Here is a 24,865-nt window from a genome sequence, read left to right on the forward strand (position 1 = left end):
GAATCAGGATTATGGAAAAAGCTAGGAAAGCAAGTTGAGGATTATCAGATCAGACATGATCTTATTGAAAGGCAGAACAGACTCGATGGGCCAAATGGTCTACGTCTGCTACTATAAAAAGTACTGTTTTGGCTATAAAACAATTCGGAGTGTCCTGAGGTCATGAAGTGATAAAAATACAAGTCTTTATTTTCTCAGGTTGACAAATGCAGTGATGGTCCAGAGGGAGTACTGTTGGTGAATAAAGATTTGTTTCCAGTTTGAGATCAGACACATAGGAAAGGAGTGAAAGTCCTAATGATTTAACAAATAAGAAATAGAAAAAAAGTAGACACTACTTAAATTGTCTCTTTATTGAACAAGTCAGAGATTCATTATAGCACTAAACCACCAACCTGGCAGAAAGTCTTGATTGTCACCGGTGTGAAGTTCCCGTCCAGTCAGTTTATGCTGGAATCAGAGTCTCACCTAAGATGCCAGCTAGATCTCTCAATAAACCATTACACTTTGAGAAAAAAAAACATCATTCTAATACACAATAGAAGAACAGCACATCTCACATCGTGATTGAGAAACTGTGCTCCAGTGCATGAAAACAAGTAACATAAAACACTCACGTTAGACCATCTATTTTTACCGAGCAACCTCTTGGAAAACCTTTACCAAGAATAAAATAAAATTCACCAAAAACAAAAGGTCAGAACCAGAACTGGTAACAGTGAAGGAAGCAAAAAATATCCACAAGATTTTTCTTGAAAACTCAAACTCTTGGAAGGGGTTAAGTGTTGTAGAAGGGAAATGGATAAAGCTGACTAAACAGGATCAATATCTCACACTAGGGAGATTATTCTAGTTGCCTGTGCTGCTCACGTCTATGGGAAATTTGGGATCATGTTAATTATGGTTTCCTGTCCCTTCAAGAACTATGGCTGGTTGCGGTTCTTACCCATCGGCCACTTACACTGTAAATAATTACGTGTGATCTAATGGAGGTGTTTAAGATGATCAAATAAAATTGACAAGATGGAAAGAAAGAAATAATTTCTTCTGTTGGGCAAATCCAGAACAAGTGGGGGGTGTAACTCTGTTAGAGCCATGGAGAAATACACTTCTTCATTCAAACATTAGAGGAAATCAAGAACTTTCTTCCTAGATCAATCAAAAATAAATAGGAGGCTGAGAGTTCAGATAAAGGGTCACTGGAGTCAAAAAGTTAACTCTGGCTTTCACTCCACAGATGCTGCCAGACCTGGAGTTTCTTCAGCACTTTCTGTTTCTGTCCATGGTACAACTGTCTGAGCCGAATAGCTTCCTTCTGCACTGTAACAATTTTGTGATTCTATGATCATTCTAAACTCAATAACATGAGATGTTTATCTTGCAAGGATAGAGATATAGATGGAGGTGAATAGATGGAGTTAAGACATAGATCCGCTATGATATAATGGGAAGAACAGACAAGATGGGTCATTGATTTCACAGATGGAGGAATACAATGCCAAAAGACAGAAATGTTTTCTCATCGGCATATTTTCTCCAAGATTTCTATTTGGAGGTCATCAATTCTCAAACCATTTGTAGTTTATTGACTATGCATTAAATCTATTGGCAGATGGTTTGCTTCAACACATGGTCAAGATCTGACGGGCCTTTCTCAACCTTTTCAAACGACTGTTCAGAAACCTGCGCTTCTCAAAGATATCTTCCTCTTCCCTCAGCAGCTCCTCCATCCGCTCCTGACCCTGCAGTAACTGCAGTAAGTTACGCTGCAGCTTGTTTGCATACTCCTGCAGGAGGTAGAATCGAATGACCATGGGGACCAGGTCCGCCAGTCGGTTTGAAGCAATCTGAAACACAGAAATAGATTCACCATCAACACTTTTCCCCTCGGAGCTCTGCTGGCCTTGTTCTGGAAGCTTACACTGGATTATGTAGCACAGAGAAAAGGGCACTTTGACCCAGTCTGTGCCAGTATTCTCCAGTTGGCTCTCCTCCCATCCTTTCTAATATAAATATACCATTGTAACACTCTACTCCCTTCTTCCCAATATACCTGTCAAACTTTCCCTTCAATATAGCTGTACTACAAACTTCAGTCACTCCCTGTGAGTACAAGTTCAAATTTTCTCACTACTTTTGGTGCACGTTCCACGTGAATTGCTTTTGAATCTCTTGGCGACTGTCTTGTAATAATGGCCTCAAGTTATGCTTTTCCCGATGAGGATAAAACTGTTATGAACTGCAGACTTTCTAAGTGGTTACATTTTAAACTGACCCTTTTAATTTGAGGTAAATGAGAGTCTTCAATGGTGCTGGTGTTGAACAGTGTGGGGATATCAAGGGGAAATCAGATGGAAATCAATCCACCCAGCAACAGACACATGGGTTCAGAGGCTGACGTTGAAACCAGTGTTAAAATTTGAAATAACTAAAGGGCAACTGACCATTAGTTTTTGGATATAGACACTCAGAATCAGACAAAAAGACCTGAAGGGGAAGACTAAAAACAATGGCTGCCGGGTGAAGCAGTAGGAGAGACTGTTTGTTAATTGTCAGGCAGAATGTTGATGGTAATGAATTTCCTGTTTGAAGAACTGGAACTCACCGAGGTTTAAAGACCAAGGAAATACACAAAGGTGTCTTGCTGCTGAAAGTCCATTAGACTGTGTTCTGGAGTCTGAGTGAAGGGACGTCCCAGACAAATTGCCTCGGTGTATCACAAGAAGAAACAAGTTGGACAATGGGAGAAATTTGGAATTTCAACTACAAGGCTTCATATGTATTGAAAGTGTCCAAGAATATAATTTGTAAATGTCTCTTGGGGTTTCACGCTGCTTTAATGTTGGACACTATTAATTTTCCACTACGTAATGTTTTATCAATATTGAGATTATTTGTTACAATAAACATTTTGAAACATAATATAATGGTGGCTGAGTAAATTACGAGTATTCTTGGAATGTGAAACATCCAGGATGGATAAAGGGGAGTAGGTAGATGGAGTGTAATTGGTTTTTCAATAGGAATATGTTGGGGTGCCACAATAGTTAAGAAAATGCACAGAGAAATGGCTAACAGGAAATAAAGTGAGGATAAATGGACAATTTTTAAGTTGGCAACCTATAATAACTAGAGGGGTACTACAGGGATCTGCGTTGAGCTCTCAATAATTCATTATTTCATGGATGAAGGGACACCATTTCTGTTGGCCGAAACATGCTTTGAGGATTGAAAGAAAACATAAAAGATTTTTGATAGTTTGAGTGAGTGGGCAAAAACTTATCAGATGAAGCAAAATGTGGGAAAATCAGGTTGTCCACATTGGCAGGAAGAGTAGAGAAAAGAATATTACTTCAATTGAAAAGAGACTGCAGGATGCAGAAAAGCAGAGTAGTTTGGGTATCCTTCCACATGAATCACAACATTAGCATGTAGACACAGCAAGTAATGAGAACAGCAAATGGAGCAATGGCCTTTAGTGCAAATGGGTTGGTGTTTTAAAGTGGTCCATGCTACAACTGCACAGGACAATTGGTTAGAATGGCGTAGAGTTCTTGGATAGTTTTGATTTCTTAAGACAGGATCCACTTGCACTGGTTCAGAGAAGGCAGCTCACCAGGCTAACTCCTGGAGGATGGTTGTGCTGATAATCATTGGAGTTTCAAAGAAGGAGAAGTGATCTTCTTGAAACACGCAAGAATTTGTGAGGATCTGACATCCGGATGTTGAGAAGCCTTGTAGTTGAAATTGAGAACTATGATCCAGTTTAAAAATAAGGAGGTTCCTGTTAATGATGGGGATGAGGAATTATTTCTTTTAAAACTTCATGATAGGATGAAAAGAGTCTGCTATTAAAATATACATGTGCTTTAGCCACCCAAGCTCTTTGACCAACAGACACGGATATTTCTTATTGAATTTGAGCTGCTCTCCCTCCCCAGTGCCATTATCCACTTCACCTTCCCCTCTGTACAGAGGTGGCGTTTCATCTCTAACATACATTTAACTGCCTTTCACATGTGTAACATGAAGTCAAAGCAACAATCAGCCATGACATCAATTACAACGACTCTCTCAGTTTATCATTAAAGATAGAATAACATAGCTCACCAGGTAATAGGTTTCCAAATGAATGGACATTGCAGTGATGTCGGTGCTGATAGAAATTATCTGCTGGTTCTCCTCCTCTGGTACCTCATATTCGGTCTGGATTTGATTCAGCTTGTTGGAATAAATGATGTCCTGACTGTAGACCATTTTCTCCATCTGGAATAGAGTCTTCAGCATCCGCTCAGCTTCCTGTTCCTGGATCTCACGAATTTCATCAATCTTACTCTGCAGGGGAGATAAGCCAACATGTTGCTCAGTATGGAACTGGTCGGATGGTGTGCAATGGTCTTTTCCTTTCCTGGAGACTGCTATCTATCCATCTTTCTAAATGCAATATTTGATTCCATTTGGAGACAGCCTAACCCACCAAAAGCCAGTTGTTGCAAGAACATGGGGGATTGGAGATGTGGAGCCTTTTCTTAGCAGTATCCGAGGAACAGGAGAATCGACGTTTCATGCATAAGACCTTCACCAGGAACACCTGAAACGTCGATTCTCCTGCTCCTCAGATGCTGCCTGACCGACTGTGCTTTTCCAGCATCACACTCTTTGACTCTGATCTCCAGCATCTGCAATCCTCACCTTCTCCTCATGGGTTATATCCTTTTCTTGGGTTTCAAATAGGTCCTATGGAGCCCAGTTTTGCACTACCCTGTCCCAATAAGCAGGAGCCCACCTGATTGGTTTGAGAGCCCATTAACCATCCCTAATGGTCACCTAAAACAAATGCATCATTAAAATATATTAAAAAGAACCTTGTATTTACATCAGGATCCTCATGATGGGCAGGAGAGCAAACTCGTACTGTCATTTTAGAACTTCATGATGGAAATAACCATCCCTAGTGCCATTTAAAAGAGACTGGCACCTTTTAATAAAGGTATTAACACTGTAGTTAACAATGTCACTTTTGGGTTAATATTTTCGACTTTTCCAATGAGTAACTGATGGGAAACAATCATTATCACTATACCAAGATGGATAACATTGGGAAATCTTCAAACTAAAGTCAAAGCAGTTACAGAATCTTACAGACCATTTGGCTCATTGTGCCTGTGGCAGTAACTCAGAGAGAACTAGCCTATTTATTCCCACAACCCAGCCAGAACTTAACACTACATTGGATCTGCCCGACCTAATGGGAATCACTCTTACTGAGTGAGTGCCCAGTGTTAGTTTTTATGATAGACTTTCAACATGAAAGTCCTCAAGGACTTAACTGGTTAGCATCAAAGATCACATTGGATCAAATCCCCGAGAGCTGCCAGCCAATCAGCGGTTGCAGATCTCTATTATTGAACCTGGAATCAGTGGATTCTCCAGTAATGCTCTGAATCTAAGCTTAACTAGTGCCATCAGATCCATCTACTACATACTGCACGTCAGTCAGAGAAACATATCACCACACCCCCGCTCCCCCCTCCCTTCCCCCATCCTTTGTACAGAAACCAAGAAATTAGTCGTCTACACACCTTGATACTTCTCATTAGGTTTGGCAACCCTACAAAATGCTGCACGGCCAAATTGTTAAATACTGACTGGACCTGGTCTGGAATGACAAAAAGAGGCCAATTAGAGAAGGAAGACAATTCTTTGGTTGTGTTTTGAACAGCCTTCATTTATAAAAGTTCTGTTGTGATGCAATCCTAACAAGAATGATTTATAAAAGACATGGGGGCAATTTTTAAAAATATATACAAAGAAAGTTCATGTGTGTAATGAACTTCTAGAGGAAGTGGTGAATGTGGGTATAGTTGCAATGTTTAAAAGACATTTAGATCGGTACATGGATAAGAAATGTTTGGAAGAAAATGGGCCAAGCGCAGACAAGTGGGACTAGTTTAGCTTGGGATTATGGTCAGTATGGACTGGTTGGATCAAAAGGTCTGTTCCATGCTGTAATGACTATGACTCTACAAGTGATGAAGGGGGAAAAGGTAGCTGTGAGAAAGCATCAACAAGTCCAAAATCAGATAGTACTGCTTGACTATGATTCAACTGATTGGGACAGCATGTTCAATGGGCTGAATAGCCTATTCCTGTAATGTACCAAGGGATGATTCTACAATCTTGCTTTTACCCAAAATCCAATCAAGTAAGATTCTAGAGGATTTGTCCAATCTTATAGTGCGATAAAGCTTTAGAATAAATACACAGGTAGATAACCCTTTATCTGAAAACCCCAAGTCTGAAAAGCTCCAAAATCCACAGGTTTCTTTGTGAAGTTTTTTTCTCAGTAATGAGGTTGCTTAGCATGCAAACAGTTAAGATTAGAGTGGTTCTGGAAAAGCACAGCAGGTCATGCAGCACCCGAGGAGCAGGAAAGTCAACGTCTCAGGCAAAGGTCCTTCCTGATAAAGGGCTTTCACCCGAAACGTTGATCTTCCTGCTCCTCAGATGCTGCTTGACCTGCCGCACTTTTCCAGCACCACTCTGATCTTGACTCCAATCTCCCGCGTCTGCATTACCCACTTCTGCCCTGCGCAAACAGTTAACCCAAGTCGACACCCACTTGATGTTTGTCACTCAGATGTGACATGTGGGGGCGTGGCCCAGCACCGGCTACCCTCAATTCTGTCTCAAGGCCCATTTTATTTAGTGAGTCTGCTCCTCCGGTAAGATATTTTTTAAAACTTCCCCATCAAACTGTCACTTATTCTGAAATTTGAAAAATTCTGAATTCCGAAAACCAGCTGGTCCCGAGCATTTCGGATAAAGAATTGTGCAGCTGTACGGTAATAATTTGGACATTCATATTTTTGGATTTAACTGCACTGATGAGTAATTGGTCTCAGAAGGTCAGAAAGTCAGTTTTGTATGTAAAGTTTGAACATAATTTCTAAGAAAGCATGTGAGTTCAGATTACATTAACTTACCTGGGGGATTTACCTGATGAAATGTTTGCAATGTTAAATGTTTTTGACATACAAAAGAAGTCAGGATGGGGACCAAAATCAGGTTTTAGTTGAGAAATAGTTTCATACTACCAATACGGCAGTTTTCAGCGTGTGCAAGCCCAGGTTTTCAGAGTTGGAAAGAAATCTGACAACTGTTTTCGCAGTTTAAGTAGATAGTGCTCTTTATAATGCTCAGTGAGGAAAGCCAATGAAATAGCCAGTGTCTGTATATCTCAGGGACAGAGACGCAAGAGAGAATCATACCTGATGAATGTATAGGGATTCACTGAAAGGAAATGCTTGCAATCTGATCAGTTATGTTTGAAATTGAAGAGTTAATGTAGGAGAGATACTTCAGTGGGATGGAGTGTCTGTAAGGTATATTACTGAGAAAAGGGTTGAATGTTCTCTTTGCCGTCCATGTTCTGATCTTTTATGAATGACCTTCTATTTATGCAGATTTTTTAAAAATTCAACAAGCTTGTGTATGTTTTTTTTGAAAAGGACATTGGAAGTCTTGTCTGAATATCTTCAGGGACTGACCACAACAGTACAAATATAATACTCCTGATCAACTAACCCAGACTTCAGAGTGGATCTGATCTATATTAGCTTCAGCTAAAATCAGACCTTCCGAATTCTAAGTGCGTGAATAGTAAGGCAAATGTATCACAGCTTGGGGCATCAATGAACTCAAACCATTGACTCGTTTTTCTCTCTGCTGCCAGACCTACTGACTTTCTCCAGAAACTTCCATTTTAGTATCGGATTTCCAGCATCCATAGTTCTTTATTTTATAAAATTGCTGTAGACTTCTTTAAGGAGGAATCAAGGAGTTAATCCTGGTGTCTTAGTCAATGTTCATCTCTTAACATTGTAACAACATATGTGGCCACAATATTATTACTATTTGTGGGATCTCGCTGTTGAATGCCCTGTGTCCTACATTATATCAATAACTACACTTCAACAAGGTACATTTGATTGTGAAATGCTTTGGGGGACTCAGAGTTGCACAATACCAATACAAATCCTTCTTTATAACACACAGAATTTTTCTTGCTGAGTGCCATATGGACTCGACATTACCTGCTATCACCTTCAGCATGGTGAGAGAAGGAGGCTCCAACTTCATGATCTGATTCTTGGCTAGCGACTCAAAGATTCTGTAATTGGTAAATCCGGGCAATTCTCTCCCACGGGACCTCTCAGTGTACTCTGACACTTGGTCACTCATTATTTCTTTGACTGCAAACAAAAGTAAAACAATGCTATCGTTGGACCTGTTTGTTAAATCCTGTGAGACTTTTGCGTTTCGCGGACTATTACTCTCCAGTGCAACTGAACATTTTTCTTTAATATAACAGGGACATTGACTCATTCTTTAAAGACCGCAATTTCCCCTCCCATGTGGGTGATGATGCCCTCCAATGCATTTCATCCACATCCTGCACCTCTGCCCTCAAACCCCACCCCTCCTAACGCAACAAGAACAGAATCTCCTGGTCTTCACCTTCCACACCAGCAACCTCCGTATACATCACATCATCCTCTGCCATTTCCACCACCTACAAATGGATCCCACCAGAGATATATTTACCTCTCCGCCCCATCCACTTTCCATAAAGACCATTCCCTCCACGACTCCCTCGTCAGGTCCACGCACCTCCACCAACCCACCCTCCCCTCACAACACCTTCTACTGCCACTGCAGGAATTGCAAAACCAACACCCACAACTCCCCCGCATCTCTGCCAAGACCCCAAAGAAGCCTTCCACATCCATCAAATTTTCACCTGCACTTCCACATGTGTAATTTACCGTATCTGTTGCTCCAGATGCGATCTCCTCTACACTGAGGAGACTGGATGCCTACTCACTCAGCGCTTCAGAGAACATCTCCGAGACACTCGCATTAACCAACCCCACTGCCCTGTGGCTGAACATTTCAACTCCCCTTCTCACTTCGCCAAGGAAATACAGGTACTGTGCCTCCTCCATCGCCACTCCCTAACCACCCGACACCTGGAGGAAAAACGCTTCATTTTCCACCTCATGGCATCAACGTGGCTTTCACCAGTTTCCTCATTTCCCCTTCCCGCACCTTATCCCAGATCCAACCTTCCAACTCGGCACCGCCCTCATAACCTGCCCAACCTGTTCATCTTCCTTCTCACCAATCCGCTCCACCCTCCCCTCTGACCTATCACCATTGCCCCTACTTCCATCTGCCTATCGCATTCTCAGCTACATTCCCCCCAGCCCCACCCCTCTCCCATTATCTCACTTCCCCCTTAACCCACAAGCCTCATTCCTGGAGGAATATTTTGCCCAAAACATTGACTCTCCTGCTCTTTGGATGCTGCCTGACCTGCTGTGCTTTTCCAGCACCACACTCTTGATTCCAGTCTCCAGCATCCGCAGTCCTCACTTTCGCCTTGACATTTACCTAACTGCCATTTCATCCAACCTTACCTTTGCTCCAAAGAAAATGGGTGTCCCATGGAGGGGGGAGGGTGGAATTCAAAGAAATGTGACCCTAATATTTCATTCATCAGCAGTCTAGTTGCTTCTATTCCCATAAGAACATATATATATATATATAATCCTTTAAGAGAAAACCAAAATTCCAAAGTATCTCAAATAGATTCAGGAAGATTTTAAGATGTAGAGAAAAATGATGATTGAGGGAGCTCAAGAGGCCATGATTAAGATGTCTGAATACCATTCATGATGGATGAGATGGGGCAGGACAATGCATAAAACTTGGCTTAATGATCATACACTGATTCAGAAGTTCATGGAATCAAATTGAACTCCTGGGAATTGGGAACAAAATCTAGACTTAACTCTTCAGTGCACTGCTAAGGGAGTGCTACACTGTCAGATACAACTCTTAGCAGGGGAACTGTGAGCTGACTCAGCCAGCCGTGAAAGTATCCCACGGCACCATCAGAAGAACAGCAAGGATTCTTCCAATGTCTTGACCATTTATGATCCATTACCAACGGATCACCTGGTGCTTCATGTATTTATGGGAACTCACAGAATACAAATTGACTGGTGTTTTGTCATAATATAACATTGGCTGTGAACATTTTAGTAATTCCTGAATCACATTCTTTCAAGAAAGGCTTTTATAGACTTGATCAAATTTATTGGACAATCACAATGTTAATGGAAGTTGATTGGTCACTTACATTCTGTCTGATCTTCATCGAGGAGATCATGCCATTTCCCAAAACTCTTTCGGACCACCGTGTATATTTTCATGTTATCCTCATATTCCCTTGAATATTCTCCAATTGTTAAGTTGGAAAGGTCTTCACCATAAGCTCTAATTTTCTGCAGTGCATTGAAAAATTAGTGTTTATGATCGTCTTTAACTATAACCTGAGCATCAAACCTATAAAAACATTTTTCACTTCCTCTTCAGCATCTTCACAATTAATTAGGAAGAAAAATGTGCCATCTCTTTAGGGTAATGCAGCATAGAAACAGGCCCTTTGGCCCACCATGTCTATGCTGACCAAAAACACTAAACTACACCAACTCCATTTACTTGTATTTGATCCATAGCCGACTAAACCACTTACTGCTCAGGCATTTTAATTACTTATCCAGATGCTTCTTAAATATTGCAAATGTATCAGCCTCCACCAACCTCTCAGGCAGCATGTTCCATACTTCTACCATCCGCATTCTCTGGGTGAAAGGAAACCTTTTCCTCTGATCCCCTCTAAACCACTTACTGCTCATCTTAAACTTGTGCCCTCAGGTCTTGGACATGTTTACCATGAGGAAGAGATTCTCACGATCTACTCTATCGATGCTTCTCATTTATTGAGATATACAAAATTATCAGATTCCCCCCTCAGCCTCTTCCACCCCAAGGAAAAGCCAGCCTATCCAGTCTCTCCTCATAACTGAGACGTTTCATCCTGGACAACCTCCCCTGAACCCTTTTTAGTGCTATCACATCCTTCTCCTTCATGTAGCAACACAAAATTCCATCTATAGCCTAAGCAATGGTTTTACACCGCTGCAATAGGATATCCCCTATATTCTATCCCCTGGCTAATGAAGGCAAGTATCCTGCATGTAACTTTCACCCTGTCTGCCTATGCTGACACCTTCAGGGATCTATGGACTTGTACACCAAGGTCCCTTTGTTCCTCAGTACTCCCTGCAGACCCACCATTCATTGTGTAAATTCTCCCTTTATTCGGCCTCTAAAAATTCACCACTTCATATTTATCAGGATTAAACTCCAACTGCCATTGCTCTGCCCAACTTGCCAGCTGATCAATATCAGACAATAGGCTGAGACCATCCTCCTTACTGTCAACAATACCACCAATTTTCATATCATTTACAAACGTACAAATTTACATTCAAGTCATTAATGAAAATAAGAAACAGCAAGATGCACAGCACTGATTCCTGTGGTGCAGATAGTCACAGGTTTCCAATTACAAAAACAACCCTCCGCCATTACTCTTAGCTTCCTGTTTGCAAGGAAATTTTGAATCCAGTTTGCCAATTTGCCCTGGATCCCATGGGCTCTTAGCTTTTGGACCAGCCTTCCATGTGGCAGCTTGTCAAAGACTTACTGACAACTATGTAAACTACATATATTGCATGATCATAATATATTTATATTTCCAAAAATATCAAGTAAATTAGTCAAGGCACAATCTCCCTCTAAATAAATCTGTGCTGACTATCGCTGCCTCGTGACGTTTTGATCTTGTCCCTCAGGATTCTTCCCAACAATTTCCCTATCACTGACATCAAGCTAACTGGTCTAACTACCTGGCCTATCCCTGCTGCTACTTTTCAACAAAGGAACCACATTGGCTATCTTCCTGTCATCTGGTATTGCCCCTGGGGTCAATAAAGTATTAAACATTTCCATCAGGTCTCCAGCAATCTCTTCCCATAGCAGCCTGGGATAAAAATCATCAGGCCCCAGGCATTTATGTACCTTTATGCCCAAATCTACTATCTCCTCCTTTGTAATTTTGATATGCTCTAGAACCTCACCATTGCAAATGAAATCCCTCCCTACATTATATTCATAAAGGAAAGGACAGATGCAAAGTACTTTTTAAGACCTCTGCACATCCATTGGCACCACACCTAGTTGCCTTTTTGGTGTCTAATAGGCCCCATCTTTCTCCCTGGTAATCCTCTTGTCCTTAACTTACTTATAAAATGCCTTGTGGTTTTCTGTAATCCCTTCTGCCAAAAATATTTCGCAGCCTCTCTTAGAAAGGCAGCCTTGCCCTTCTAATTTCATTTTTAAAGCATCCCCCCCTCCTCTGTACTCTTCGAAAGAGTTCTGTATTCAAATGCACTAGATTTGACATATGCTTCCTTCTTTTTCTTTATCAAACAATCGATATTCCATGTTTTTCTGGACTTGCTGCCCTTGCCTCTTATTTCACAGGAAGTGTTTTTCAAAGATCCCACATTCCAAACGGAGACTTACTGTAAGGAGCTGCTCATAGTCTGCATTTGCCGGATCCTGCCTCATGATATTGAAATTGGTCTTTCCCCAATTTAGACACTTCACTTCTGCACTATTTGAATCAATTTCCATAAGGACTTTGAAACTTAAGAGGTATGGTCACTATTCCCAAAATGCTCACCCAATGACACTACAGCCCCTCGGGTTAGGTCTATCATTGCCCCATCTCTAGTAAGACTGTTCAAGTACTTGCACAGAATGGTTTCTTGAATGAGCTTTAAAACTTCCATTCTGTCTAAGCCTTTAGCACTAAGGTGATCCCAGCACAGTTGAAATTTGTTGTTACTCTGACTTTATTCCTCTCAGCTGAAAATGTGTTGCTGGTTAAAGCGCAGCAGGTGAGGCAGCATCCAAGGAACAGGAAATTCGATGTTTCGGGCCAAAGCCCTTCATCAGGAAGGCTGATGAAAGGCTTTGGACCGAAACGTCGAATTTCCTGTTCCTTGGATGCTGCCTCACCTGCTGCGCTTTAACCAGCAACACATTTTCAGCTCTGATCTCCAGACCTCACTTTTTACTCGAAGATTTATTCCTCTCACACCTTTCTATGATTTGTTTGCATATCTGTTTCTCCATCTCCCCCTAACTATTGGGAGGCATGTAGTATAATCCCAGCAAAGACATTTTATAAGTATATTAAGACCAAGAGGATTGCCAGGGAGGAAGATGGGGCCCAGTAGAGACCAAAGGAGCAACATGTGGTTGGAGCTAATGGAGTTGAAGTGATCTTGAATACATACTTTGCATCTGTATTTACAAAGAAAAAGATAATATAGCTGGGGACTTCAATTGAGATAGTGAGGTTCTAGAGCATATATTTATATTTCTTATTTCTTCCCAGGTGGCCTCTTTTGAAGAGCCTAAGATATCCTCCTTCAATACTGCAGTGATGGTCTCCTTCAACAATAATGTAATGCCCCAAATCTCTTACATCCCCACCCTCACATCATCTTGAAACTTCTATACCCTGGAATGTTGAGCTGCTGGTGCTGTCTTTCCTATAAACATGTCTCAGTGACTGCAACAACATCATATTCCCATGCGCCGATCAATGCTTTAAATTCATCAGCCTTACCATCAAGCTCCTTGCATTAAATTTGATATAATTTAGTTTCCCGGTTCTCCCATGTGCCTTAATGCACCCATGAATTCTCAGCCTATTCTAGTATTTTTTCTTCTACATCGGATTGGATCTTCCTGCCAACTTTACATTGACGTTCTGCCCCATCCCCCTGCTGGACCTCCTTAACAACATGAGCAAGCCTTTCAGCAAGGAATTAGGACACATTCCTGTTCAGGGGCAACACATCCAGCCTGTACAGATCCCTCCTACCCCAGGAACTGTCTCAATGATCTAAAAATCTGAAACCATCCTTCCTATACCATCCCTTTAGCCATGCGGTCATCTTCCTATTCTAACACTTCAATAGCACAAAGCACTGGAGTAATCTGGAGATTATTACCTCCTGATGAAGGGCTTTTGCCCGAAACGTCAATTTTACTGCTCCTCGGATGCTGCCTGAACTGCTGTGGTCTTCCAGCACCACTAATCCAGAATCTGGTTTCCAGCATCTGCAGTCATTGTTTTTACCTGGAGATTATAACCGTAGTAGTACTTGGTAAAATGAAGATTTCTGGATCAAGTGAAAATAATACTTTCTCAATGTATGCAGGGGTAATTATAAGGACAGAGAGAAAGTGAAGACTGCAGATACTGGAAATCAGAGTCAAGAGTGCTGGAAAAGCACAGCAGGTCAGGAGAGTTGACGTTTCAGGTGTAAGCCCTTCATCAGGAATTAGGCTTGTGGGCTGGGGATAGGGAGGAGCTGAGAGATAAATAGGAGGGGGGTGGGCTGGGGGAAGGCAGCTGTGAATGCGATAGGTAGATGAAGGTGGGGGAGAACGTGATAGTTCGGAGAGGAGAGTGGAACGGATAGCTGGGAAAGGCAATGGACAGGTCGAGAGGGTGGTGCCAAGTTGGAGGCTTGGGACGGGGATAATGTGAGGGGAGGGGAAATGAGGAAACTGGTGAAGTCCACGTTGATCCTCTGTGGTTGCAGTGTCCCAAGGCAGAATATAAGACGTCCTTCCCTCCAGTGTTGGGTGTTAAAGATTTGGCGATGGAGGTGGCCCAGGACCTGCATGTCTTTGGCGGAGTGGGAGGGGGAGTTGAAGTGGTCAGCCAAGGGGCGGTGGGGTTGGTTGATGGATGTTCTCCGAAACAATCCACAAGTTGGCGTCCTGTTTCTCCAATGTAGAGGAGACCACATCGGGTGCACCAGATACAGTAGATGACATTGGTGGAGGCAAGGGTACGTTTCTGTTGGATGCGGAAGGATCCTTTGGGGCCTTGGACGGAGGTGAGGAGGGAGGTGTTGGCGCATGTGTTGCACTTCCTGCGGTGGCAGAGGAAGGTGCTGGAAGTGGGATGTGGGCTGGGGGGTGCGGTGTGTGGATCTGACAAGGGAATTATAAGGACAATTGTAGTCTAGTGCTGTCATGCAATGTTACATTGCTCAGACATAACTGTTGCCCAGCAATAACAAGTTCAAAATTCCTGCATTTGAGAATTTTAGATGAGAATTCAATTGAGATCAGGAAATAATAAGCTAATGTCAGGAAGTGCCATTATGCTGCTGTTAAGATTGTTTTGAATACCCAACAGAATACTGCCATTCTATCACATTAAATTCTGAAAACCAGACTCAAAACAAGAACTACGTTTTTCTCTCTCCCAGACCTGCCGAGGCTCTCCAGCATTCTCTGTGTTTCCATCACATTGAGCATTATCCTGCTACAGCTAAACAACTTTGGCCAAACCTCATGCCAGAGTAAGGAAAATTCCAATAGACTTACAGACATCTCCTTCCTAATGCTAAACAGTGTCAGCTATAGTTCTCAATAATCCAGAATCAGTTTTGAAAATTCAGTGCAAAATGCTCACCAAACTCTATCTTGCCATCAGTTATCAATATTTGCTCATTCGTCAAACTGATGTATGTCAAAAGATGTCACTCTTGTGGAAAAGCCTAAGCTCTTCCTTGATTGAGGTCTCAATAAAAAGAAATCTCTTGTGCACTTACATCAATGAGGAAAGGGACTCTCTCTTCATCCATCTCTGGTACACCGGATCCCATCAATTCCAGTTCCCGACTCGTTTCAGCAATTTTGCATCGAACCTCTTTTTCGATGGTTGGCAGGGTTTTCTTAATGAGAAAAATATTCAAAACCATGTTACCTTAGATAGACAAAGCTATATTTATCACCATCCGAAACTCTACCCCTTCCACGGTGACAATTGCTTCTTACTTCACATCTTTTTACGATATTGAACCTCCAGCAATTGTACAAAAAAAATGACAGAACTGCGGATGCTAGAAATCAGAAACAAAAACAGAAGCTACTGGAAAAGTTTAACTGGTCTGGCAGCGGCTGTGAAGAGAAATCAGAGTTAACGTTTCGGGTCCAGTCTCAGAACTGAGAAAGGGTCACTGGACCCAAAACGTTAACACTGATTTCTCTCTACAGATGCTGCCAGGCCTACTGAGCTTTTCCAGCAACTTCAATTTTTGTGCCAGCAATTGTATTTCTCTTCCTTCTAGGAAAGAAATGTTGCCAAATTCCTGAACCTCATTGTTCGTTAGTATCTCTGATGCAGGAGTAGGCAATTAGTTTGAGCTAACTGTAAAAAACTATTGTGCTTTTCCCTCACCATTATTTTTATGTGCAACTACTGCTTAAAACACAGATTGCTTTACGATACCTGGTGCCTATGGTGTCATTGATAAAAATAGACAAGTATACATCATTACTAACCCGGATCTGATTGACAAGTTCTGTGGTCAGTCTGGCAGCCACACACTGAATCGTTGCCACCTTTTCTTCCAAAAGGGTTCTTCATGACAAGAAAGGAAAACAACAATAAATAAATACATCACAGTTTTTTTTTAAGAGAGGAAGGTAACTGGAGTTCAGTGAGTTTCAGAATAACTTAGACTACTAGGAATCCAAACCTGCTACTCAAACAAAATGATAATTGAGTGTTATGAGGACTGGGACTTAAAATGGACCATGGCTTAAGTCAGTTTGACACTACATCATCTCAGCTCCACATTCATCGCAGAGTTAAAATCATGGCTAAAAATATAAACCCCGAAATTCCTGAAGTATGTAAAGGTTAAAATTTTCATCTTTACATGTTGAGGAATTTCTGACCTCTGGTTGCCCAGTGAAATATCCACGAAATGTTTGATAGGCTACTAGGCAGGCTCTTGCACTGGGAGCTAGGTGCAAATTTTGGGAGTTAGGCCAGACCGGCCTCATCCCAATGGTACTTCAGCTGCTGAACATCTGTTATTAATGAGCACTCCACCAGGACCATTCATTGTGGCTCACAGAGATCAGTTGCAGAGGTTTATTTGTCCAGAGTCACTGTAAATATGACTCATTGGAAATCACAAAGAGGCAGAAGCCACATTTAACATGACAACACCAGAGGAGAGCTAGACCATTACTGATACATCGATACAACTGCATTATTGGGCAGGCAAAGTTGCAAATGTAACCCAACTGTTTAAAAAAGGAGGGAGTAAACAGGGAACTCTCAACCTGTTACTCTGAAATGAATAATCGGGAAAATACTAGAACCTATTACAAAGGGTGCGATTGCTGGAAATTTAAAAAGGAACTGTCTGATTGCACATCACCAACATGGGTGTTTGGAAAAGAAATCATGTTTGATAAATCCGCTAAGAGTTTCTTGAGGATGTAACTAACATAGTCGATAATGGGGGAACCAGTGTATGTGGTGTATTTGAATTTTCAGCTGAACTTTGCTTAAGTTATACACAGGAGGTAACCAAAAAAAGGTAAAGTTCTTTGCATTCGGTTAAAATACTGGCATAGATTGAAGGGTGGTTACCAGGCAGAAAGCAGGAAATAAGAATGAGAGGGTTGCTTTTTACAGGTTAGCAGGGTCTAATCAGTGGACTACCACAAGGATCAATACTTAGACCCCAGCTATTCAGAATCTATATCACTGATTTGGATGTGGGGACCAACTGTGAAACTTCAAAGCTTGCCAATGACACAAAAGTTGGTGGGCATGCAAATTGTGAGAAGGATGCAAAGCGGACTTCAAGGTGATTCAGATAAGCTAGTGAATGGGCAAGGTCATTGCGTATGGAATGTAATATTAATATGTGCGAGGTTGTTCTCTTATCTGTGGAAAGAACAAAGGAGTAGAGCATTTCTTAAATGGTGAGAGATCAGAAAGTATTACAGCAAACTTGTCATTAACTAGCACCTGTGGCATCAGCGGTCGATCAATATTATGATTGATCAAGGGGCCTATATAATCAATGTAGAAACATACACTAAGTAGTAGAAACATAATGCAGGGGGTGTACATATCATTGTTATACTTTATTTACCACATGAATCACCTAAATAATAATGCAATTTTGCCTCAAATACAACTTACTGGCAGAAAATCTTCTTGTTCGCACCCTCAGCTGACTACTCAACATTGCAGAGATTGTGATAATGCAAGACACCTCTGGTGTTTGAGGTGTGTATCTTTTGCCGGTTTATCGAGAGTGCTGGTTCACTAAGGTGCTGGTTAAAACAAAGCTTGCTGTATATCCAAAGGGGCCTAGGTATCCTTGACCCTCAAGTCACTGAAAACTGGCATACAACGTAATCAGCAATTCAGAATGTTAACCTTTATTGCAAAAGGAATTAAGTACAGGAGCAAATAAGTCTTTCTTCAATTGTATAGTAAACTACTGATTAGACTGCACCTGGGGGTTTATGTGCAATTGTAGTCCCCTTGCCAAAGGAAGGATATACCTGCAATTCAGAGAGTGCAATGTAGTTTCATCAAACTGATTCCAGGGTCGCTGAGACCGTCCTATGAGGAAAGTTTGAGGATATTGTACCTGTACTCTCTGGGATGTAGAAGAATGAGAGGTAATCTCAAAGAAACATATAGATTTCTTAAAGGGAGAGATATTGTAGAAACAGAAAGAAGGTTTTGGATGTAGAATGTAGAATTGGGGACTGTAGTAGGGGAATGAGGGGTCCTATTAGGGTCAAGAAAAATAGGAAGAATATCAGGCTTATGAGATTTAACCAAATCAGAAATTATATGTGCACTTAATAAAAGCAGAGAGGGTAATAAAGTGATTATTGCAACTGGGTCTTGAGATTTCACTCTCTATTCCCAGTTTGTTCATTCGTTCAGTTTCACAGAAACATCATTTTGATAGTAACTTGCTTAAAGGGAACAGAGGCTCGACTCAATATGTATCGAACATGCTGACGTAGAAAATCTGGTTTATGTCCCATAAGCTATTCAAGTCCCAGTAGATGGTTCTGAAGGGGGATTAGTATTATAATCTTTTCATAGTTTCAGGTGACATAGTACACTGGGGAGTGGAGAGACCACAGTTTTCTGAATGAATGAGTGAAATGCAGAGTAGTAGTAAATATAGAGTGCTTTTTTTTTAGACTTACAGTGTGGAAACAGGCCCTTCGGCCCAACAAGTCCACTCCGACCCGCCGAAGCGCAACCCACCCATACCCCTACATTTATCCCTTACCTAACACTATGGGCAATTTAGCTTGGCCAATTCACCTGACCCGCACATCTTTGTGACTGTGGGAGGAAACCAGAGCACCCGGACTAATTTGGTAAAAAAGGACCTTAGTACAAAAGTAAAGAAACTTATAATATAAAACCATAAAATAAGATGTTTTAAGGTGATTGACTCTCTGCATCACGAAAGACACGCCACCCAAACCACGGAGGCATTGTTAATTGCTAACCAATATGAGTAAATAGGGTAGAACCTTAGCAGAATTCAAGGAATTCAGGGGCAAGGTTACAAGATAAGCAAGTGACCACATTAGCAAATGAGCACAGTGTGTTTGAATCCAATATGTAATACACAATGATCCTGGGTAATCCAAGATGGAGGACAGGAAAAATTTCTGGCTGTAACATCTGCTCCTTTTTTTTTTTGAGGCATTTTAGGTGCTGAAGGTGATTTCCTCAAATTCCAGGAGCAGCAATTACTGTTTTATTTGCTGTTGCATTGTTTTGGAACTTTGGGGAAAACAAAGTCAAAACAACAGCAGTTTTAAAAGGGAGAAGAACAGACAAAGGAAGCACATGGTGAGGTCATTGCAGGAGAGAGAGAGAGAGAAAGAAAGAAACTGATACAACAGTGTACCTGCACAGTACTGCCTTTGCTGTTTAAATTCATGTACCGCTGGACATTGGAGTGCATTTGGGGCAATTAATAAACAGTGAAAATCACAACTAATCTTGGAGAAAATGTTGGGTGAAGTTCACAGCACAGAAGCAGATAGGTATATTGTTGTTTTTAGTGTGTCCTACAGAATATCTGCAGTAGTGTGTAGAGTGGGTTCTTTCTTGATTATATGTTTTTGGAGAGATGTGTCTTGATTAAACTTAAAATATAAGCCATAACTATTCATTTAACCTGGCACAGTGTTTGTAGAGGAATAAGATGGTGTTATTTTCTGTGTCTGTAGATTGTGAAGAAGCAAAAATGGCCTTTAATAGAGTGATACATGCTTCTTGTCAGATGTGGGAGTTTAAAGAGTGTTTAAGGGTTACAGCAGATTACATCTGCCGTAAATGCTGTTGGCTGTGAGTCTTATCAGATCAAACGGATCAGTTGGAGAGACAGTTAGAAGCAATGAGGAATTTGCAACAGCAACAGTATGTGATAGATGGCAGTTATAGGAAGGGGGGGGAAGTCTCCGATACAGTCACTTAGATGAGTTAACTTCAGGAAAGGTAACAGAGTTAGGCAGCTAGTGCAGGAGTCTTTTGCGGATATACCCATTTCAAACAAGTTTGCTGTTTTGAAAAATGTAGAGGGGGGGGGGAATAATTCTCAGGGGAACATAGCACGAACAGCCAAGTTTCTGGTATTGAGACTAAAGCAATGAGGGGTATGTCGGGTTCCAAGAGATCAATTGTGTTAGGGGATTCTGTAGTTCGAGTTATAGACAGATGTTGCTGTGTCCAGCAGAGAAAAATCAGAAAAATCCTGGTGCCAGGATCAAGGATGTCTCAGAGGGGACATAATCACCTTATTATTCTTATAGATAGCTGAGATCTCCTTACAAAGTTGTTTCTCAATTTCCTTCTGACTTATTAGGGGCTCTATAATACAATCCCACATGTTCTCACAGGGGAGAGGGGCCAGCAGGAGGTCATTGTCCACATTGGAACCAATGACATAGGAAGGGAAAAGGATGAGATTCTGAAGGGAGATTGCAGAGAGTTAGGTAGGAATTCAAAAAGGAGACCCTCAAGAGTAGTAACATCTGGCTTACTCCCAGTGCTACGAGCTAGTGAGGGCAGGAATAGGAGGATAGAGCCAATGAATGCATGGCTGAGCAGCTGGTGTATGGGGGAAAGATTCACATTTTTGGATCATTGGAATCTCTTTTGTACAAGAAGGACGGATTGCACCTAAATTGGAAGGGGACTAATATACTGGCAAGAGGAGAATTTGCGAGAGCTGCTCGGGAGGATTTAAACTAGTAAGGTGGGGGTGTGGGACCCAGGGAGATAGTGAGGAAAGAGATCAATCTGAGACTGGTACAGTTGGGAAAAGGAGTGAGTCAAACAGTCAGGGCAGGCAGGGGCAAGGTAGGACTAATAAATTAAACTGCATTTATTTCAATGCAAGGAGCCTAACAGGGAAGGCAGATAAAATCAGGGCATGGTTAGGAACATGGGACTGGGATATCAATACAATTACAGAAACATGGCTCAGGGATGGGCAGGACTGACAGCTTAATGTTCCAGGATACAAATGCTACAGGAAGGATAGAAAGGGAGGCAAGAGAGGAGGGGGAGTGGCATTTTTGATAAGGGATAGCATTACAGCTGTACTAAGGGAGGATATTCCTGGAAATACATCCAGGGAAGTTATTTGGCTGGAACTGAGAAATAAGAAAGGGTGATCACCTTATTGGGATTGTATTATAGAGCCCCTAATAAGTCAGAAGGAAATTGAGAAACAACTTTGTAAGGAGATCTCAGCTATCTATAAGAATAATAAGGTGATTATCGTAGGGGATTTTAACTTTCCAAACATAGGACTGCCATAGTGTTAAGAGTTTAGATGGAGAGGAATTTGTTAAGTGTGTACAAGATAATTTTCTGATTCAGTATGTGGATATACCTACGTGGAGCAGAATGGTGGCTCAGTAGTTAGCACTGCTGCCTCACAGCGCCAGGGACCCAGGTTCAATTCCCACCTTGAGCAACTAGCTGTGTGGAGTTTGCACATTCTCCCTGTGCATCAAAGATGTGCAGATTAGGTGAATTGTCCATACTAAATTGCCCGTAGTGTTAGGTGTGTTAGTCAGGGTAAATGTTGGGGAATGGGTCTGGATGGGTTGCTCTTCAGAGGGTCGGTGTGTACTTGTTGGGTCGAAGGGTAGGTAATCAAGATGCAAAACTTGACCTACTCTTGGGAAATAAGGCAGGGCAGGTGACTGAGGTGTCAGTGGGGGAGCACTTTGGGGCCAGCGACCATAATTCTATTAGATTTAAAATAATGATGGAAATCTATTAGATTTAAAATAATGATCTAAAAGTTGAAGTTCTAAATTGGAGAAAGGCCAATTTTGATGGTATTAGGCAAGAAATTTCAAAAGCTGATTGGAAGCAGATGTTTGCAGGTAAAGGGATGGCTGGAAAATGGGAACCACTTCAGAAAGTGGGCAGCACAGTGGCACAGTGGTTAGCACTGCTGCCTCACAGCGCCAGAGACCCGGGTTCAGTTCCCACCTCAGGTGACTGACTGTGTGGAGTTTGCACGTTCTCCCCGTGTCTGCGTGGGTTTCCTCCGGGTGCTCTGGTTTCCTCCAACAGTCCAAAGATGTGCAGGTCAGGTGAATTGGCCATGCTAAATTGCCCGTAGTGTTAGGTGAGGGGTAACTGTAGGGGTATGGGTGGGTTGCGCTTAGGCGGGTCGGTGTGGACTTGCTGGGCCTGTTTCCACACTAAGTAATCTAATCTAATCTAAATTAGATAACGAGAATCCAGAGAAAGTATATTCCTGTTAGGTGAAAGGAAAGGCTGGTAGGTATAGGGAATGCTGGGTGACTAAAGAAATTGAGGGTTTGGTTAAGAAAAAGAAGGAAGTAGATGTAAGGTATAGACAGGATAGATCAAGTGAGTCCTTAGAAGAGTACGAAGGCAGTAGGAGAATACTTAAGAAGGAAATCAGGATGGCAAAAAGGGGACATGAGATAGCTTTGGCAAGTAGATATAAGGAGAATCCAAAGAGTTTTTGCAAATATGTTAAGGACAAAAGGGTAACCAGGGAGAGAATAGGGCCCCCTCAAAGATCAGCAAGGCAGCCTTTGTGTGGAGCCACAGAAAATGGGGGAAGATACTAAATGAGTATTTTGCATCAGTATTTACTGTAGAAAAGGATATGGAAGATATAGACTGTAGGGAAATAGATGGTGACACTTTGTTGCAAAATGTCCAAATTATAGAGGAGGAAGTGCTGGATGTCTTGAAACGCATAAAGGTGGATAAATCCCCAGGACCTGATCAGGTGTACCCTAGAACTCTGTGGGAAGCTAGAAAAGTGATTGCCTCTTGCTGAGATATTTGTATCATTGATAGTCACAGGTGAGGTGCTGGAAGACTGGAGGTTGGCTAACGTGGTGTCATGTTTAAGAAAGGTGGTAAGGACAAGCCAGGGAACTATAGACCAGTGAGCCTGATGTCAGTGGTGGGCAACTTGTTGGAGGGAATCCTGATGGACAGGGTGTACATGTATTTGGAAAGGCAAGGACTGATTAGGGATAGTCAACATGGCTTTGTGCATGGGAAATCATGTGTCTCACAAACTCGATTGAGTTTTTTGAAGAAGTAACAAAGAGGATTGAAGAGGACAGAGCGGAGGATGTAATCTATCAGGACTTCAGTAAGGCGTTCGACAAGGTTCCCCATGGGAGGCTGATTAGCAAGGTTAGATCTCACAGAATACAGGGAGAACTAGCCATTAGGATACAGAACTGGCTCAAAGGTAAAAGGCCTCAAAGGTGGTGGTGGAGGGTTGTTTTTCAGACTGGAGGCCTGTGACCAGTGGAGTGCCACAAGGATCAGTGCTGGGTCCTCTGCGTTTTGTCATTTATATAAATGATTTGGATGCGAGCAAAGAGGTACAGTTAGTAAGTTTGCAGATGACACAAAAGTTGGAGGTGTCGTGGACAGCGAAGAGGGTTACCTCAGATCACAACAGGATCTTGACCAGATGGGCCAATGGGCCGAGAAGTTGCCGATGGAGTTTAATTCAGATAAATTAAAGGTGCTGCATTTGGGAAAGCAAATCTTATCAGAACGTATACAGTTAATGGTAAGGTCCTAGGGAGTGTTGCTGAACAAAGAGACCTTGGAGTGCAGGTTCATAGCTCCTTGAAAGTGGAGTCGCAGGTAGATAGGATAGTGAAGGAAGTGCTTGGTATGCTTTCTTTTATTGGTCAGAGTACTGAGTACAGGAGTTGGGAGGTCATGTTGTGGCTGTTTAGGACATTGGTTAGGCCACTGTTGGGGTATTGCATGCAATTCTGGTCTCCTTCCTATCGGAAAGATGTTGTGAAACTTAAAAGGGTTCAGAAAAGATTTACAAGGATGTTGCCAGGGTTGGAGGATCTGAACTATAGGAAGAGGCTGAACAGGCTGGGGCTGTTTTCCCTGGAGCATTGAAAGCTGAGGGGTGATCTTATGGAGATTTATAAAATTATGAGAGGCATGGATAGGATAAATAGACAAAGTCTTTTCCCTGGGGGCGGGGAGTCCAGAACTAGACGACATAGGTTTAGGTTGAGAGGGAAAATATATAAAATAGACCTTAGGGGCAGCTTTTTCACACAGAGGGTGGTACGTGTATGGAATGAGCTGCCAGAGGAAGTGGTGGAGGCTGGTACAATTCTTACATTTAAAAGGCATTTGGATGAGTATATGAATAGGAAGGGTTTGGAGGGATATGGGCTGGGTGCTGGCAGGTGGGACCAGATTGGGTTGGGATATCTGGTTGGCATGGTGATGGATTGGACCGAGGAGTCTGTTTCCATGCTGTACATCTCTATGACTCTATGGCTGCAATATATTTTTTAAAAATATGTTTACATTGAGGAAAGGTCTAGTCATTAGGAAATCAACTGGTCTGGGGATAAGGCAATAATGCAAAGTTGAGGATAATCGGCCATCTCATTGAATGGAGTAGTGAATTTGATGAGCTAATTAGTCTGCTTC

The 24,865-nt window shown here is 41.9% G+C and overlaps 1 protein-coding gene across 6 annotated transcripts in view; it reads right to left on the reverse strand.

Moving 5' to 3' along the window:
• Nucleotides 1-335: 335 nt before the first annotated feature.
• The window catches only part of LOC132821183 (interferon-induced GTP-binding protein Mx3-like), a 46,485-nt gene continuing 21,955 nt past the window's right edge, over nt 336-24,865 (reverse strand). For all 6 annotated transcript variants that reach the window (XM_060833821.1, XM_060833819.1, XM_060833824.1 and 3 more), the window contains 7 exons: nt 16,357-16,435; nt 15,624-15,746; nt 10,208-10,352; nt 8,097-8,255; nt 5,583-5,659; nt 4,111-4,335; nt 336-1,847 (listed from right to left, as the gene is read on the reverse strand). In XM_060833821.1, coding sequence (XP_060689804.1) covers nt 1,623-1,847; nt 4,111-4,335; nt 5,583-5,659; nt 8,097-8,255; nt 10,208-10,352; nt 15,624-15,746; nt 16,357-16,435 — 1,033 coding nt within the window. In that variant the 3' untranslated portion in view covers nt 336-1,622. The remainder of the gene's footprint in view (nt 1,848-4,110; nt 4,336-5,582; nt 5,660-8,096; nt 8,256-10,207; nt 10,353-15,623; nt 15,747-16,356; nt 16,436-24,865) is intronic.

Source organism: Hemiscyllium ocellatum, chromosome 12 (assembly GCF_020745735.1).
Source record: "Hemiscyllium ocellatum isolate sHemOce1 chromosome 12, sHemOce1.pat.X.cur, whole genome shotgun sequence".
In the NCBI taxonomy this organism is placed as follows: domain Eukaryota; kingdom Metazoa; phylum Chordata; class Chondrichthyes; order Orectolobiformes; family Hemiscylliidae; genus Hemiscyllium; species Hemiscyllium ocellatum.